The sequence below is a fragment of the Aplidium turbinatum genome, chromosome 3 (assembly GCF_918807975.1).
Source record: "Aplidium turbinatum chromosome 3, kaAplTurb1.1, whole genome shotgun sequence".
Taxonomy (NCBI): Eukaryota; Metazoa; Chordata; class Ascidiacea; order Aplousobranchia; family Polyclinidae; genus Aplidium; species Aplidium turbinatum.
In genome coordinates, this window is record NC_137474.1 from 44,095,338 (window position 1) to 44,114,734 (window position 19,397).

General features: G+C 35.3%; 2 protein-coding genes across 2 annotated transcripts; both read right to left on the reverse strand.

Moving 5' to 3' along the window:
• Window positions 1–932: 932 nt before the first annotated feature.
• On the reverse strand, window positions 933–6,895 carry LOC145766848 (microfibril-associated glycoprotein 4-like). Its single transcript, XM_082578550.1, has 7 exons — window positions 6,770–6,895; window positions 5,957–6,067; window positions 3,888–4,030; window positions 3,364–3,460; window positions 2,365–2,461; window positions 1,896–1,963; window positions 933–1,224 (listed from the first exon to the last, which is right to left on the reverse strand). The coding sequence occupies exons 1-7, from the start codon at window positions 6,825–6,827 to the stop codon at window positions 974–976; spliced, it is 825 nt and encodes a 274-aa protein (XP_082434676.1). The 5' UTR covers window positions 6,828–6,895; the 3' UTR covers window positions 933–973.
• Window positions 6,896–9,683: 2,788 nt separating this feature from the next.
• LOC145766849 (microfibril-associated glycoprotein 4-like) lies at window positions 9,684–19,053 on the reverse strand. Its single transcript, XM_082578551.1, has 6 exons — window positions 18,909–19,053; window positions 15,126–15,328; window positions 14,226–14,322; window positions 11,946–12,042; window positions 11,003–11,070; window positions 9,684–10,681 (listed from the first exon to the last, which is right to left on the reverse strand). The coding sequence occupies exons 1-6, from the start codon at window positions 19,051–19,053 to the stop codon at window positions 10,425–10,427; spliced, it is 867 nt and encodes a 288-aa protein (XP_082434677.1). The 3' UTR covers window positions 9,684–10,424.
• Window positions 19,054–19,397: the final 344 nt, after the last annotated feature.

Sequence of the window (19,397 nt, forward strand, 5' to 3'; positions counted from 1 at the left end):
CGCTAAATCATCCGAGAGGAGGTGAGCAAACTTTTATCAAAGAAAATCATTTTACCTTCCTATTTACCTTGGCAAGCACAGGTGCTGGTTGCAAGAGATGGACGGCATAAACCAAGAATGGTTGTCGACTATTCACAAACTATAAACAAATTTACGTTACCCGATGCTTATCCCCTCTTTAGTTCAACAATTTTATTGTACTGTAATATTTTTTTTTAATTTTAGAAAAAATATTTGTACGCTCTTTAAGTTAGGATGGATGGAATGTTTTAACTTCAAAGAAGCTCTCTGAAAAGCCTAAAATTAAAATTTTCTATAAAAACTATAATATCAAAATATCACTATTTATGTGCTTAAGAGTATTTACAAATTTTGGCAATACAATCTTCTTAAGCAGCATTTATAAAATGAAATTTTGGTATGGCTCGAAACGAAAAACGATTATGCAACGTTTTTGTAAAAATAATAAAGTCGATTTCTACTCTTAAAATATTATCTTACGTTGTTAATAACATATAGAAATTAAATGACAAATTTATGAAAATAAACTTCTACTTTGTGAAGAAGGGAGCATTCTTGTTGGCTATCAGCGTAAGGCTGAGTGCTCACTAGTAGGTAGGTGTTGGTCGTATACCGTGTGACATGAATTAATGATGAGATACTGACAAGTCTAGCCTCATGGGCGAAACACAATGTCTATCGCTGTCAATTCTTCCTACAATCGGCTGCCGAAAAACAAACTAACAATTTGTTGCTTTGAATTGCAACCAGTTAGATGCTTATTGGTAATGAAGCAACTTCGACTCTTATCTTTGACGTAATATTAAAACAGTCAATAAAGAAACTTTTAAGCATATTTTTGATTTGCATATATTTTTCTTGTTTCAATCAATAAACTTTGGCAATAGATAATAATTTTACTTCCACATAACTTTTTAAATACTTAACTGGGCTGAATATCATATTGAGTTCATTATTGTACTGGACGTATTTTCATTTCGCATTTCTTCAACGAATAATATGAGCGTTTCCAGTGATACCACACTATTCCTGTGAGGCTTATGGTTCCATCCCTCAAATACTTTCCATTCAAGTTTGCGGCGTAGCAACGTTCGTACCACCAACCGCCAAAGTGGGCAACAGCACAATGAGAGGTGGAATGATCGTCGTTGTCGCGATCTTTTGTGGAAAACTCTTGATTATTGTGAACCGCCAAAGAATCACCTAATACAAAGCAAACGTGATGCGAGAAACGCAAACATTGCACTACAATTATAATGTTTCAAAAGCTATTGTTCTTAATCAATAAACATCTACGCCTCAAATCAAGCACAATCCTTGCTGTGGCAAAACACCAGTGCCTCATCCTGGATCACCAATACTTGGCAAGAGGAGTGGTCGCACAACATCTCCAGACTCCACATCTTTGTCCCCGACGCTGGACTCATGCCACCAGGAAAGGAGCTCAGACGACCTGCCTGGGTACGGTTGAATCGCCTCCGCACGGGTGTTGAGCGCTTCGCATCCCTGATGCACAGGTGGGGCCTATCGACATCTGTGATATGCAACTGTGGTGCAGAAGAACAGACAGCAGACCACATCCTATACCACCGCCCGGCGTTTACTCCACCAATGGCAGTTGGTCTGTCAACGCTGGAAGACTCTACGATCACGTGCCTGCTCGAAGAATGCCCGGACATTTGACCCCAATGAAACGTAGTCCAAAAATCAACCTCTCATACGAAAGAAGAAGAATAAAACTCTGATTTTTAATGAAGGTCAACAGATGCAAAAGCACTCGATCTACAACTGTGTTGTTAGTTTTATGTAAAAAAATTATTAATTCAGCTGCAGTTGTTAACAAAGTTCAAAGTTAACACTTTATCTGCACCGACCTGCATTTCCACTGAAGCTTCGAAACGTTGCGCGATAATTTGTGGATGCATCTCCAATTAACAACGTTCTGTAATCACACATTACCTTTATCTCATTGGATGAAATTTTAGTGATATAATACGACATGAAACCTTTGCAAATGCTTTTGGAGTTTCGTAATTTTGAAAAAGTTTATGGAACCAAGTCATTGGTTTTACTTGGTTTAAATTTGCTGGATTGCTTGAGCGAAGATGTGCATTTTCATACAAACATGGTTCTCTTTTCTCATTCTTTGCAATAGAAATCCAGATAAAGCTCTAACTAACGTTTCGAAAACTTTTTCCCTGCGTTGCCTTTGAATGGCATGGGTCGGAACAACATGCAAGCTGTACCTCCCCACTTTGATATCAAGATAGTGCTTGCTATAAAAAAAAACAAAAAAAAAAACACTAAGCCATTGCTTTAAAATGTTGTTTCATGATTACTTGCCTGTATTCAGCGTACGCTGTGTTTCCTTCCCAGTCCTCGATGTCAACTCTTAGCATGTGACGTCTTGCGCTTAAGATCGAATGTAAATTTTTAAGTCCTGAAGAGTAGAACAAATTTATTGTCTTCATTACAGCAAAGCTAATTACAGCAGCTTGCATGCTACCGCAAATATGTTTTGATGATTGTGGCAGCATCTGAACGTGCTACAGTAGGTCAGAATATACTGACGATGTTTATGCCATTACTTAATGTCATCATTAAGAGCAATAAACACAAATTCTGCGTACGCAAGGCTACAACGTTGTTCAAACTAATAAAAGAAGCTATATGTATCTATCTACATTCTGTAGCCTACAGTAAGAATGGGTTTCCCAATGTGTCTTAGCAAGTTTAGCATTTTCCGAAGCAGATGATTTCTTCATTTCGTTTCATGTATTTTTGGTGGATGAAAATGTTTCGTGTGTGTTTAAAGATGGAGACGTTCACTCAACGGCAAATAGATCAGCTGTGTGTGAGACGTATGAAACAAGTAGCAAACTTTACAATTGTGTTTGTGACTTGATATCTGAATGTTAACCATAACTTTGTATTATCAAAAAACATTTGTTTTTGCATTTGAACTTTTGTTTTTATAACCAAGGTTATTGTTTTTTATTAGCTGTTTTAAATTTAGCTAATTTAATAAAAGAGATGTGCAGTATTTCTAATCAGAGTCTAACAATGCAAGCTTTCACAACTTTGTAGAGTCGTTCGTCTTTAACTATCTCAGGATGTTATATGACATCAAAAGTATCAATTTGTTGGCTTTAAATGTTAAAAACAAGAACTTTTTTTTTTCAATCCCAGTAGAAAGAAGCAATTTAGTATTATTTTTTAAATGATACTAAGCCGGTCATTGAAATCCGTATCGCGGGACATTCCCTGGCCCACGGCTGTATGTTTAACGCTTCTGTCCTATTGCAATCTCGTTGCATTTAACTTGAACAAGATAAGTCATACCAAGCCAGAACTCTCCATGTTTTTGACCAAATCCTTCGACGTAGTCATTCCAATTTCGAAAGAAATCAACTTCACCAGAAAATCGCTTTTGAAAAATCTACAAGACGAAATTGAACATTTCACCTACACAATGACAAAACAGCTACAATTTTGTGCAGGTTACAACAACAGTTTGGGATTAAAAAGACCCAATAAACAGATTTTTTGTGCAAATTACTTTGGATGTCTGATTGTACATTAAACAAATGCAATTTACAATAAGCGACTCATAAAATTTTTTTAATTGCTTTCCTTTTTAAGGAATTTTTATCATAAATATTTCAGCATTATCGAACGGTTTAACCTTATTAGTCAAACTTGTGTGCGATCTGATTATATCAATTAAAGTATCACTAACATAGGGAATACTGTAAAGTTTGGATGTTATTTGTTAGAAACCTACCTGGAGGTCCGTTGCTTGTTGAAAGCTTCGTAATTATAATACAGTAGTAACTTTTAGTAACTTTTTATCTATAATAACAAACCATCCAATTGCTGCCATTTCTTTGAAATTCACAGTAAACCTCCATCACTTGTCCATTTACAGAAATGTTGTAAGCACCATCAGTAGTGAAACCAGCTTGGTAAAGATCGTCGCAATTGTGGCTTAAAGCTGTTTTGATGATGACTTTGTCATGAAAATAAAAAACAATAATAACATTAGCAAAAAAAATTGTAGTACCGAAGATATTTCAACTGTTTTTAGCTAATTTTTGGTAGCTTATTTCAAAAATGAAGTTAGTTTTTGTCTATCAGATCTAGTTTTCTAGTTGCGGTGATTCCACTGCATGAGTGCACCTATGCACAATTGCTCATGTGAAATCTATTCACGAGTCAAATGTATTGTCAAAAGACATAAATCAATTTCAGCGAGCCAACAAAGATCTTAAAAACGTACACACAGAAGGATTAATAGGTATGGTAGCTTTGTATTCTTCACCTTGCTTAAGTGTTTGCCATAAACTTGTGCTTAAGAGATTTACGAGTATGAACTGCAAAAGCATCATTGCGTTTAATAGACCAGCAATAGTCAGCTAGCATGGTAGCATCCCATCTCCCTTGATATCTGACTTCCATCTACGATATCCATCTCACAAATATCTTGATGAAATCGCTCCCTTTGCTCGTCACTCGAATTGCCAAGATTATGAGGAAAGTAGTCGAGATAATTGTGCATAAAATGAAGTTTGATGCTCATGTTAACATCAGTATCCTGGAGTCTTCTGAGTAAGTTAGACACGAGCTCTTTGTAATTGGATGCCTTTTTATTTCCAAAAAAATCCTTAACAACATTCACAAAAGCATCCCTGCACTTACTTCTTTTTCATTCATAAAAGATGGGAAGTTTGGATCATTGATTAATTTTCTGATTTGAGGCCCATCAAATATGCCGGCTTTTACTTTTCAATTGCTAATCCTGGAAATTTTGTGCAAATATATCTGAAACAATTTCCATCTTTATCGAGTGCTTTTACAAATTCCTTTACAGTATTACACCCAACGTTGCTGCGTAAGTTATCATGAAGGTGAAAAAGCATTACTGTGCTTGCAACACCATTATTATTATTATATTAATGTGAAGAGAAGGTAACACAATTTTTTTATCGTTCCATCAGAGAATGAGCTTGAACATTTTTCTCGCCAGGAATCATTTTACTTCTCATAGGCCAATGTTTCTTTTTCCAATGCTGATCGCTTGCTCTGCTGTCCCACAAACAGAGAAAACAAGGAAACTTTGTGTATCCACCTTGCATTCCAAGCAGAAATCCAATCATTTTCACATCAACGCAAAAGTCCAATTGCGTTCATAATGATTATGCAATTTTTTCCAAAACAAATTTGACTTCGTTATACTTTTCTTTGAGAGTTGTTGAATGTCCAAATGGTACAGATCTATAAACCATTCCATTATGCAGTAAGACACATTTAGACTTCGTTTACAGCTGTCAATCAAAAGTCGCCAATCTTGAGGATTATATTCTGCTACACCATTCCTTCTTTTCTTCATTGCACTTGTAACAAACAATCGGAGGTTAGGCCAAATAGCGAATGCTAAACACAGTCTGTGCATGCAAAAGCAAACAGTTGAAAAAGTCAGAGAAATTCTCTACAGAGCTGTCACCGGCATAGCATTTCTTTAGTCTACTTAGCAAGTGAAAAACTCGCAATTATGACATTTTTTTGCTACCTTCCTATATTCCTTATTACATTCCAAGACAACTGAAAGTAGTTCATCTTTCCACAGTTTTTCTTAAAAATTTGAATGCAGCAATTGTGACGGGTTGCTGGATTAACATTTGTCTTGTTTATGTTATTAGTCTGCTAGAAGCAATGAGGACTTGTTATTTATTTATTGTTTTTTGTTGGTTTTCCACGTTAATTGGGAAGGAATTAATTTAACATAACCAGGTCCAAAAATTCAATATATTACTGTAAATAGGGTTATGGCACAAAACCTTTGAGAAACCCTGGTGCAAATGTATGCAAGTACGTTGGTGAATGCATACTACATAAAAACTACAGAAAAACGTTTATCAAAACCACACATTCTCACCTAGTTTTTGGTTAAAATCTGTTTCCAACTCTGTAAGTTTTCGTTCAAGTCTTTCAATTGTTTCTCTGTAATCATCACATTGTCCATGGTCTCCTTTGGCTCCTTTCTCTCCTGAAACGTTTTGTTGGTCTTTCACACCAACTAATTCTGATGGCTGCATTTGAGATAATTTACGTCACGTCACACCGCCACATAAAAATGACACGTAATACCATGTGGTATTTTAAGCAACTTCTTCCGGCAAATCGTATCCATATTTTGTTGTGCTAATTATGGCAATGCTTACTGCATAGCCGAGTGGTGAGGTTTTTGATTAAACGCTGGAAAATCCTCAGGTTTGACACCGCTGAAGTGCTTACGATGACAATGACATATGACAATAATTGACACATATTATTGACAATGACATATGACAATGATTACCACGTATCATTGACAATGATAATTAATGATTGACACATATCATTGACAATGATAATGATTGACACATATCAAAGACATATGACAAGGATTGATGCGTATCATTGACAATGACAAACACATAATATAATCACGACAGCTTGCTAATTATAGTTGTGGACGAGTCAATTGATCATTAACTTCATGATTTCAATGTTAAAATACAAAAAAACTTTGCAACTGGTCATTACCTAAAACATAAATTGTTGTTTCAACGAAAAGATATTAATGTAGAACAGATGGAAATACTGTAGCATACATTAAATAACTGACGTCAATTGGCGAGCACAGTTAGTGATCATATTTCGATATTGTTTCACGGCCCAACACTAAAATACCATTCAGTCAAGTTACCTTTTATCCCTGGCTCACCCTTCGAGCCCTTCTTTCCAGAAAGGCTAGTCAGGCCCATTTCAGTGACATAATTTGACTGACAGGTCAGTGTAACTTGTTGTGAACTTCGAGCGACTTGTGAAAATAAAATTACGATCAACGCACAGACAGAAAATAAACTCATCTTGATTTTTAAAGTAATTTTCTTCAAAAGTGGCTATTTTATTATTCCTTTAAAAATAATATTGATAATAATAATACTTCTCCATATCTAACGACAACCCAATGCGAGTAACGCCTCCTCAACAGTTTAGACACAACTTCGGGGTTTGTCCTATTTTATGATTATTCAATAATAATGAATAAATTTTCCTATGCAATGAAAATCCTATAAGAGTAAACTAGTAACTACAAAGCAGTCTATCAGCCATTACTATCCCATAACTTAACATGGGTGCGATTAAAGAGTGTTTGAAGAAAATAGCACAACAAACTTCCATTCTCAAAAGCTGGAAAAGATTTGAAAAAGAAATAACTGCGGCGCATAAAGACAAGTGACCGTGCTAGTGTATGAAGTAGTTTTAGTTCCACAGAGTTTCCAATTCGTAGTTATGGATATTCCTGCTTTTCGTAATGAGATATTTTTATCAAACAAACCAAGGCTTTCGCACTGCAAGGCCACTCATTTTTAATTTTCCTTTTTTTCTTGAATTGAGCGATTTCCCTACGTTGTCCGTTCCAGTCCAAGCAATATTCGTTAGATTGCTAAAAAAACTAGTAATAGTAGTACTAGTAGTAGTACTATACTATACTATAGTAGTAGTACTGCTGCTGCTCATCAATTTTTTTTTATTCATAAAACTGTGTATGTAAGAAGCTTTCAAACTTGACATAGTCTATGGTATTTTTTTCTTAACAATTTCCGTATTATCATCACTACCTTTTTCTAAATGCGAGAGACGTAGCAGATTACTGCAAGCTCAGTGAAAACTACCTTGTGTTTAAATTCAATTTTCTTGATCGATTTCCACAATTTACTGTATCTTCGAATTTTTTTTAGCAAAACTAATTCTTTCCTGACTAAGCCGTTTGTAAGCAAGACCGCAAGCCTTCTCCTTGGAGAAAATGAATTTTTTATACAAAGGAAATCCAACACCTTTTTCTCAGTTTTACGTGTCAGTTTTATTCAGTGTAAAATGCCATTTCGACGTCATTTTTGTTAGTTTTGTTGAATTAAAAGGTTAGATAAAAGTTCACTTTTAATCTCAGTTCTGTGAACCGCCATTCTACTGTAAATACAAGCATGGCTAAGCCATGATGCATAGGACGATAATAGAAGATAGTAGTCTAATTTGTTTGTTGACATCTACAAGAAAGAGATAAAGAAACCTATTTGCTCCTTACCTGCAAGATAGCTTTCCAGCCTCCAAATTAACCCTTAGATACCGATTGGGTTTAACGGACCCCAAAACCATTTTTGAGTTGACATATCTTCTACATAATTATGTTACCCGTCGTGTCTGATATCCTCTTATTTTCAGTGCATTTTGTGCTATCGGATAATAACTAACTTTTTCATGGGTTTAGCTCAAATCGTAATTTATTTTGGGTTTGAAAAGCAATTTAAACTCAATCAACAAGTAGTACCTTCAGCGTTCTTCACATTTCATGTTGAGCTTTGTTCTTAAACTTACGCCTTGAGTTGATGTTTTTTATTAAAGTCAAAGAATTTCAAAAAGAACAAAGATTGTTGTATTTTACACAATTGCAAACTAGGAAATAAAAATTTGTGTGCAATGTTGTAAAATTTGAAAACGTTATGTACTGTAGTTGGGTCTAATGGACCCCAAAAGTCAACGATGTAAGTTATTTTTTCAGCAATCAGAGCGTTATACCTATTAAATCCAAATTAAAAGTAGTTTCCTTAAGTTAAAAGTAAATTTGTGCAAAAACTATGTTTATAGCACACACAATAAGCTGATGAGCTGTGCCTTTTTTAGAAAACACACACTATTCTCCTCCAAACCTCATCCTCTGTATAAATTTTGGATTGCTCAGAGGAACTGAGTACAGTAGAAATATCTGGCTGTGCTGTGTGTGTTATAAATAAGGCACGACCCATCAGATAACTTCTGTTTGGTTTGTGAAAATCTCGTATTTCAGCTCACACTAAACCTTTTTACTTGTACTTGTAAAACCGACTATTTTGGGACTTCGTTTTGCAAAATTAAGACGTCATCAGACAGCTTATGTCTGATTAACGACAAACTTATCTTACAGCTCACACTAATCCCTTTTTAATTACAGAGTCGACTAGTGTGAGACTTTGCTTTTGCAAAAAGAAGGTATCATCAAACAGCTTACCTATGACTAATTTTATGTTTGATTTATTGTCTTACTTAACGACTAGTAAGTGCGACGGGTAAAAGTCTATAACGTTAACGACAGAAGGTGTCGAAACCGACACCTATACTATTAGTGAAACTACATCTCTTTGAGTCACGTGTAAAACGTTTGTTGGATCAGACATGTGAAGTTTGTTGAGTGCCAAACTAAGTCAGGACAACAAATTATGAATTCTTAAAACTAAGACCATAGTTTTGTTGATAGTGTCTGGTCAGCTATCCTTGCTAAGCGACACATTCCTTGTGTTGAATAAGTTTCCCATTACCAGTATCACATTTTCTGCAGTTGGCTTTCGTCAGTGCTAGCCAATGATCACAATGTCATTGTTTCCCACCAACCCAGCACATTTTCGTCGCTTTTTGGAAGATCTGGGAAGTTCTTTTTTTTTTATATTAGATTTATGCAATTTTGTCTGCAAACGCACTGTCCTACGACTGTTTAATAAAGAAGACAAAGAAGACAAACCCAATCAGAATTTTTAATCTCATGGATTAAATCAATCAATTTGCAATAAAACATATGATGGCGCTATATAAAATGTGGTTAATATATGTATATAATTCTTGATTAAATATATGAAAACAATTGACCATTTTAAAACTGTTGGAATTATTCATTCAACGGCAATGTAAGCCATGAGGTTTACCAAAATAAAACAAAACCTCCTAGTTTTTAAATTAAGCATAGTTTGAAAAATGCAAATAGTGGAAAAACATGGCGTAAACTTTCAAATAATCTAAACTTCTACAATCAAAAAAAAAGTTACCAATTTATAACAATAATTTCTTTATATTTTAACAAATCAAAAGATAAATTATAAAATAACAACTGTTTTGACGTAAGGTAAGTAAACATGGGAAAACAACACTTTCCACACGTATGGAAGTATAAGCGTTTTAAAAACTCTTGATAAAATATGCCACATCACAGATTCTGCCCAACAGTATTTCTGGAAATGGAACTTAAGATAAGAATCAACAAGCTTATCAATGAAAATGCTAAGTACTTCTTTACTCGTCTAATCTTCTTCTTTTCCCCTCTATTGTCTTTCTATAGGTCTACTTTATCTTCAACTCAAGTGTATATTTAATAACTTTATTTCAAGTCTGATCTTTAGGAAAGCACTCAAAATGTTAAAGTTAAAGAATTTTAGTTACACGATAGTTCATACATGATATTTTGGTGGTTCAAACACAGGCAAGTCTCACAATAGGCTTTCATATATTTGCCTTACTTTTGTACAAGTTATACGACTGTGTTGGTCTCAAGTTCATCGTCTCACTGGACGTATTTTCATTTCACTTTTCTTCAACGAATAATGTGATTTTTTCCAGTGCCACCATGTCATTCCTCTGTTGTCATCAGTGGTTCCATATCCCATGTACTTTCCATTCAAATTGGCGGTGTGGCATTCATTATACCACCAAGCACCTAAGTGGGTAGTAGAGCAATGGCGAGTGTAATGCGCATCGTTGTCGCGATCTTTTGTGGAAAACTGCCGGTTATTGTGATAGGACAATGAATCACCTAAAAATATGTTACCAGAAATGTAAGCATTATGATATAATCAGAAGTTTTCACGGAGCTTTTTTAAATAATCAATAAAATTGGGGTTTTTCACTGAAACTCAATAGATGCAACAAAGCAAGCATGTGAGTTGTACAGTTTCATGTACAGTTTCAGGAAACGTTTCATCTGCAGTTTCATGATGCGTTTCATGTGCACTTTCATGACACGTTTTACGTGCTATTTCATGAAACGCTTTATGAACATTTCATTTGCAATTTCATGAAACGTTTCATATGCAGTTTTATGAAGTTCTATGAAAAGTTTAAGACTTATAACAACCTGCATTTCCACGATACCCTTGGAATGTCGAGCGAAAATTCGTGGATTCACCTCCAATTGAAAAGGTTCTGCGATAAAATATTAGCGTTACTTAATATACAGGATAAAAAAAAACAAATAAAAAACTGTAAGAAAAGTAAGTTGCAAAAATGTTTTTTATCACCCGCACCCCAAAATCGTTGGTTGGTTGGTTTTGAATCTTTATCCTCGGACTGACAAAGTCTTGATATGTTATTCCTGGTAGTTTCGCATACTTCTAGAGGCTCTTGATGCAAGGTCGCTTACCGAGATTGGCAGAGTGGAATTTTCTGATTGTTGATACGTTGATGCCGGGGAATTATTCTATTCACTAGGTGCCGCTGAATGGAAAGCAGTCCTGAAATGCATTGCTCAAGCACACGTCCCGAGAGTCGAACCTGCGCAGCGTGATTTTGAGCCGGACGCGTAACTACTGAGCTAATGGGGCAGACAATTGTATATTGTCAGCTAAATTGAAGTCTATTTGATTGTTATAAAAAGAAATTAAGAGCGGCATTGTTTCCTTCCCTGCGCGTGTGTGTGAGTTTATGAGTTTATGCATAGCCGAGTGGTGAAAACTCTGGTTCCACGTTGGATAGGGCGCCGGTTCGACACCACTCAAGAGCATGTGAATATGCGTTTGGCAAGACACTTAAAGACATGCTAAAGACTACTTAAAGACAGCTACGGAATTTTTCTAACACGGAGACATTGAGTTTTCAGTCAAACGTGTTTCACCTTTTTTCGTTCATTACAGCCTGGTGACTTAATGAACCTACAACGATTTGAAATTATTTTGAGATTCATATTTTTTCTGTGACCCCTATGACGGAAAATATATAAGAATCATCTCTCCACTTTAGTGCACACTATCCAATAAACCAGTTGGAACATTGCATTCTGATTCTGCCTCGTGTTTACATGCCTGTACTCAGCGTAGGCTGTGTTTCCTTCCCAGTCCTCGATGTCAACTCTCAACATGTGACGTCCTGTCCTTAAAATCGAATGTAAATCTTCCAGTCCTGAAAAGAACAAAGAGTTGAATGTCACCAGCTTTTCAACAAAGCTGTTCACAGCAACTTGTCCGCTACAGCAAGTCTAGCTTCATGATTTTTCCAGCTTACCACAACAGTTAAAATAAAGATGTTTTTATTAGGCTATATCACGTCGTCAGTTGTCTCTGATAACAATATGTTAGACCAGCGGTTCTCAAGCTCTTTGTTTTGACGGGCCCATTTTGGGGACTCGAAGCGGTCGTGGACAGCTGAATACTTTTATCTAATACTTAGCAGGCTATATCGAGTCTCCTAACGAAAACAAATGTTGAATAAGTTTCGAAGAGACACAGCACTTAGAAGAATTTGCTAAACTCCCGACGCACCTTTGACGATTGATGACGGTATATGTTAGCACACAGGATCAATTATCAGTGATTTATATGCTGATTTAATGTTTTTCTCTAAATTTTATCAAATATTGGTTGAATATAGTTTTTGCAACATTTACCAAGAATTTCTTCTTTTTTTCATTTGTAATCAACTTTTCGTTGTAATCACAATCATGGCAATACTATAAGTGCTGATAGGCTGTTGACTAACGTTTGCACTTTTGAAATTGATTATCAGTTTGCCCTCTAGAACGAATTAAGTTAAACATAACCTACATATCTTTACAACAAGATTTTTTTTACAAGGAATTTTTAATAGTTAGGAAATCAAAGGTTTATGCGATCCTCTTTGAAGTTTCACACGATGCACTCAGGACGTCGCGATGCACAGACTGAGAATCACAGAAATACAAATACAAATAAAGCACAGCCAACTTTTACATGTTCTAATTAATCAATCATGCTGAAAATTCAGATAATTTCACGGACCTCCTGAAAACGTTTTGCGGACTCCTTGGGGGTCCACGGACCCCCGGTTGAGAACTGCAGGGTTAGACCAAGCAGGAGTAGCAGTAGCGTTGATGAGAGGTCCAGGGGATATCATTGAACCGCAGCTTAGGATCCCTTAACCCTTTGAAGGTTGGGGGGGGGGCTGTCAATTCAACTTTTTTGTATCAACAGTTGTATCTCTAAAACCACTGAGGCTGCAACTACGGGATTTCTTGACTTTTCTTAACTTTTATTCACCTCTATTGAGCTGAAATTTTGAGCGAATAAAGGTTATAGATTGAGAGATATAAGGCATTTCTCAGCACATCCTCTGAAATATTTCATATTCTATTGTTCAAAATTTTCCCACCAGCTGGATGAAAGCAATTAATTTGGCCCATGTCTCGTTAATCAAATGATTTAAATTGAGATTATGTAAAAAAAATTTAATCACAATATTGCAATGCATGTTTTTCATTATTCTATCAAAAAATACCAAATAATTCAAACGTCATAAGTCACATCAACATTTCAACGTATATAAGCAGTTTTAAAATTTACATAGTTTTAGTTTTCGGATATGCTCTGCGTGAATAGTTTTACAAAGTGAATCCCAAATTTTGAAACCGTGCCTTAAAAAATAACAGAGATATCACTCCTAAAGCATAAGAAGAATCGACAGCCCCCCCCAAACTGAGCAAGACTCCAGGAGCCCAACCGCCTAAGAGTTAAACGTTTCGATAGGCTTCTACGACGTATTTTTTTTAAAATAGTTAGTTGTACGATTAACTCTATTTTGTTGGAAGCAACTTCTGTTATGCATTTTTGTTTAAATGTATTAGATTGTTTGGTGATGAGAGTTTCGCACGGGTAAACTCAACAGTGTAAACTTTTATGATAATAATTAATACTCGTGGTTACGCTTTCCAGCTTTCAAAACGGACGAAGAATCATTTACTTGAAAAGGAAAAACGGTCAAAAATAACCTCTCGGTACTTTTAGTGTTAATTTATCGTCAATCACTTATCTGTGGTATTCTAAGCTTTATTTTGTCAAAAACTTTATTTTCTGCTTTTAAGATGAATCTTCAAAACCTCTTTCTTGAACGAGGTAACTAGGGTTCTGAAAAGGTGGCTTGTTCTTTAAAAGTCTCGTATATTGCTTGGAAGCTCGAGATCTTACAGCAAAATTTCGGTATAAAGCTTTATTCAGAAAAAAATTGACCACAATTATTTATAAATGGTGCTTTAACCAATACAATATATATTCTGTTGATTGCAAGTAATTATTGTATCATAAAATTTTTGTTAAAAACGAATTCGATCATACCGAGCCAGAACTCTCCATATTTTTGGCCAAATCCTTTGACATAGTCATTCCATTTCCGATAGAAATCAACTTCACCGGAAAATCGTCTTTGAAAAATCTAAACCAATAAATTGAAAAAGTTTACTAACAATTTTATAGACATATAATATATCATGGAACAATAAATATTATTTAATACTAAACAAAGTACTTAATGCCAAGCAAAGCAAATTGCATCAAATATAGTAGCTACTTTCTAGAAAGTAGAAACTATATTTGATGTAACATATTATTGATATGCACTTACAATTACAAACTTCCCCTTTTTGCAGTTATCATAATACTTTGGAATGGTAAGACCTGAGGTGGTATGTTTTTTATTTTATTTTGTCAAAATTCAAAATAAAACTTAAATTCACTTAAACCCTAACTACATCTTACCTTAAGCCAGCAATTATTTAACCGTTACATAATTTTCAACGCATAAATTTTGCCAGTAATGACGTCATACTTCTATTATTTATTAGAAAATGGAGTTGCCAAAAACTACTGAAAAGGCCACGCCCTCCATTCGTTAAGTTTGTCAAGATGCTCTGAGGACGGATCTTTTGTTACTTGATGAAATTTGTCAATCATTATTTTCATACTTCAAGTAAAATCAACGTAGCATTATAAATGTGGTGATTTCTACACAGAATATACGTCAGCAGACAGAGATTGGGAAGCAACGCAGTTCCACAAGAATATACATAATCATATTTATAAAGATCTGTAGGCTAATCACCATTGAATATATTAAAATAACAAACATTGATAAACAGCTAGAGGGCCAGTGTAAAACACTGGTCTTTAATCTGTGAAGTTGATATCGCTCTATGAGAGCTAAACTTAACCGTGCTAGATTTATTTAATAGGACAAACCATCCAGTTGCCGCCATTCTTTTGAAATTCACAGAAAATCTCCATTACTTGACCGTTCACTTCTATGTTGTAATAGCCGTCTAAAGTTACACCAGCTTGGTAGAGGTCGTCACAATTTCTGTGGTAGTTATTTTCTAACGCCACAAGCTTTCTTTCAAGTCTTTTAATCTTTTCTCTACAGTCATTGCATTGTCCACGGTCCCCTGAAATGTTTTATTGCAATATAAAACCAGCTAATTCTATTGACTGCACCTGAGCTATTTTTGCATCACAGACGTTTAGAGCTATTGGTAAAACTTTAAATGTTATGCTCCAGAGAGGAAAATTAAATTGAAGTGCATTAAAGAGCAGCATTTGTCCATATGCAAAACATCGAAGTGTGGCCTTGCTACGGCCCTCAACGTAATAAAGTCCGCCCTGATAGCTCAGTTGGTTAGCATCTGACTTCGTGAACGAAGAAGCTTCAAGATCAAGCGGCGCTGGTTCTACTCTCGGGGTGTGTGCTTGAGCAACGCATTCTAAGGACTGCTCTCTACTCAGCGACACCTAATGGACGGAATAACTCCCCGGCAACAAGACTTCAACAATCAGAAACTTCACTCTGCCAATCTCGGTAACCGGTCTTCCGTCAAAAGCCTCTACAAGTATGCAAAACTACCAAGAATAACATATCAAGGCTTTGTCAGTTCGAGGATAAAGATTCAAAACCAAAACAAGCAGTTTTATTTGAAAATAGTGTCTTTATTGTTCAGTTGTTACAAGTGTTGGAGGTAATGCAGAATAATGAACCAGAGGATATCTTTGTGGTGTTTAGTTATTGTTTTACGCTTGATACGTTTTAATGTTGCTAAACGTTAAAACAATACAAAAAGCTTACTTTTTTAGATAATCGTGCTAAAAAAAAATTAATTAAAAAATGCTTGTTGAGATTGTTGACCCTGGCTAGTCATCAGCAGTGCCGAAGTAATGCAAAGATAGTTGATTTTACTTTTCAAGATTCAAGATTACTTTTCAAAATTCAAGTTTGGAAATTCAACGGCAAAATGACGGCTTCCCACTTACTTTCAATCGTAGCCTTAGTGGCTTATTGTGAAGCGCATTAGGCTACGCTCTAAAATTAAAACGAATCTAGTTAAAAGTCAAGAACAATCAACGTTTACAAAATTTTCTTCTCTGTAAAATTTTAAAACTAGCGGAAGCTTTTTTATCACTTCTGGTGCACGTCGAGTTCGACCTCCACCAAACGTATGCTTGGATATGGTAAAAACTAAATTGCGTATTACTATAGTACACCTATGAGTCAGTTGACATCCTTCTAGGTAGCTCAAAAGCGCGATCTTTTTAGTGTTTGAATAAAAAAGGCAACGTCATGGTAGATTGTATTGGATACTACAATGCAAACTGCGCTGGAATGAACATTTGCTGCAATACTTTTCTTGTCTATGTTTTAATTGATGGACCTACAGCTTGAATGCAATGATTTTCAGGCAAAGTATTTTATTATCTGTTGACGTTGGGGTTTCTCATCTACAATTGTGATTAGTTGAAACTGGGCACACAATTACAAAAATTGAATTCATGTTGTCAAAGCCCAAAGACACAAATGCCCAAAGACAAAGATTTTGCCTGATTGTTCCCAGTTTGAACAACGTATTTAAAAATATTTTAATCCAGAGAAGAAAAATAGCATATTTCCTTCTGACAGGCTTACTTCCTTACAAGGAAACTTGCACTTTTAATGCTTGTTTTAAAACCGTCCTGTCACGTTTTAATACAATTTCACGGAGAAAATGGGTTCAATTAAAATTAAGAAAAGCGCTCTCAGACTAAATAACGATTAATTAGTAATTTTTTGTTAACTTTGTCATTAACGTGTCTCGATCAACAAATTACTCTAAAGTACAAGTAGCAGCCAAAATACGCAATTTACCATCACGCCAATGAGCTAGGAAAAGTAACAAAATCTTGGCGTAGGCTACAGCGTTTTGCTTATGAGATAGCAATTCAAGTAACACTCTCTAATTGTGGCAACCAGTTTAAAAACTCAGCATTTTCCGTTGGTTGAAAAATGTACATGATGGTCGTTAGCAGGAAAACAAGTCCAGATTTTAACACTGAAACGACCTTGCTTTCGATTTACCCACAACGAATAGATGTTTTACAGTAGTTGAGTTAATGCATAAAAATAATAAACATCATTATTTGGATAGATTTTGCTACAAAATATCTTTAAAAAGCCAGAATTGTATAAAGCATATTTTTTGCAATTATCTTTGACAACATCGAAAATGGAACAAGAATTTTTAATCTGTATAAGAGGGGTAAGATCGAAAAAAAAGTTATAAATTAAGTTACAAACTACCTGCTTCTTTTCGCCAAACTCAATTTTTACACGGTTATCAACCACCCGGATTATTTTGACAACAATTTTGCAATCATTTATAGCTTGTATCTGTGACATGTAGTATATAGAAAACAAATCTGAAGCAAGTGAATAAAATAAACGTTCAACGTATTAACAGCATTAATATTATCATCATCATATTTATGTTTGATTGTAACATGGACCATCTTGAGTCTGATGCAAACACCTAAATAACAATGTGATAAGTTATTCAAACAAAGAATGTGACAAACTAAAAACTCGCTATGCATTCTGCATGATGCAATGTCTCATCAGACCTATTAGCGAGGATACAACGTGAAGTCATAACCCATAACAGTCTGCTGTGCGCATAATTCCACTGCATCAAACACCCAGCAGGCGATATTATTATTAATATTTACTTTATTCAATTAAACCCTTTGCACAAGCCTTGGTAGATTATTTTTGGATATTTTGCTTCGGCAGATGTTTGTCTGCCCCGTTAGCTCAGTGGTTACGCGCCCGGCTCAAGATCACACGGCGCTGGTTCGACTCTCTGGGTGTGCGCTTGAGCAACGCATTTCAGGACTGCTCTCCATTCAGCGACACCTAGTGAACGGAATAATTCCCCGGCAACAACACTTCAACAATCGGAAAACTTTACTCTGCCAATCTCGGTATATGTCGTATTGTTGCTGAACTGTGTCTGTTCATATTGAAGAATAATCACATTTACGAAGCAATATTAAATAAAAAAATTGTTCTGAAGAATGCGTTTACTGCAATGGGGAGCTGCGAAGTGACCCGGGAGGTCTTCATCAAGCATCCGGTAGTAATTGCTCAGCCTTGTACTGATAATCAGGTCAATCTTCAAAAAATTAATTTTTTAACATATAGCAATGTTGCTATGTGACGATATCGTTGTACTGTATGCTAACAATAGTAAATCAAGTTTCACCTATTGTAGTTGACGCTATAACCCAAGAGGCTTGTATGTTCAATGCTCAGATATATTTTAGACTACTCCTAATAAGTGTGATACTTGTCAGAAGTAAGCCTAATCACATTGCTTTGCATTGTTTTTTCATTATAAAGCGATGCAAGTAAACAAAACATCCATTATTTCGACAGCTTGCTAAATATCCATGTGGATGCGTCAATTGACGCGTTTCGTCATTTTTATGTAAATAAATTTGTGCTTTCAATGTTAAAACAACAATTGAAGAACAATAAAATACAAAGAAATAACAACAACCGACAAAGTAATTGTTATAACGTGACAGTGTAAAGTATCGCTGTGCAATAGAGGTACGAGACGAATATCTAACTGACGTCAATTGACTCGCACGGTCATTTTAGAGTTAAATTTCTGACATTGTTTGACCGCCCAAGTTCAAAATATCATTCAATTAACTTACCTTTCATTCCTGGCTCACCCTTTGGACCCTGGAGCCTAGCAATGTGGGCCGGGCTGCTCTTTTTAATGAAGTCCTTTGTTGAATAGGTCTGTGTGACTTGTGAAAAGAAAATCGCGACCAATGCGCTGACAAAAAATAAACTCATCTTGATTCTTTGAATCTTATTATTCCTTTTGAAAGAAAACCCAATAATAATTAATAATAACTTTTTCTCTTAACACGACCATCTAGTGCTAGTAACGTTCTCTTTGCTAGTCGTGACATCTTTTTAAGTTTTTATTGTGTATTATATCTATGGTTGGTCAGTTGATTCAAATTGTGAACTGCAAAGCAGTTTACCGACCAATGCTATGCCATAACTAAACAAAGGTGCAATGAGTGGCTGGAAAAAAAACCTTTGTTCTTAAAGCGTATAGTGCAACAAACTTTAGCCTATTACTCAGAAACTAAAAATAAGTTTAAAAATACTTATCAAACAAAGGACAATAA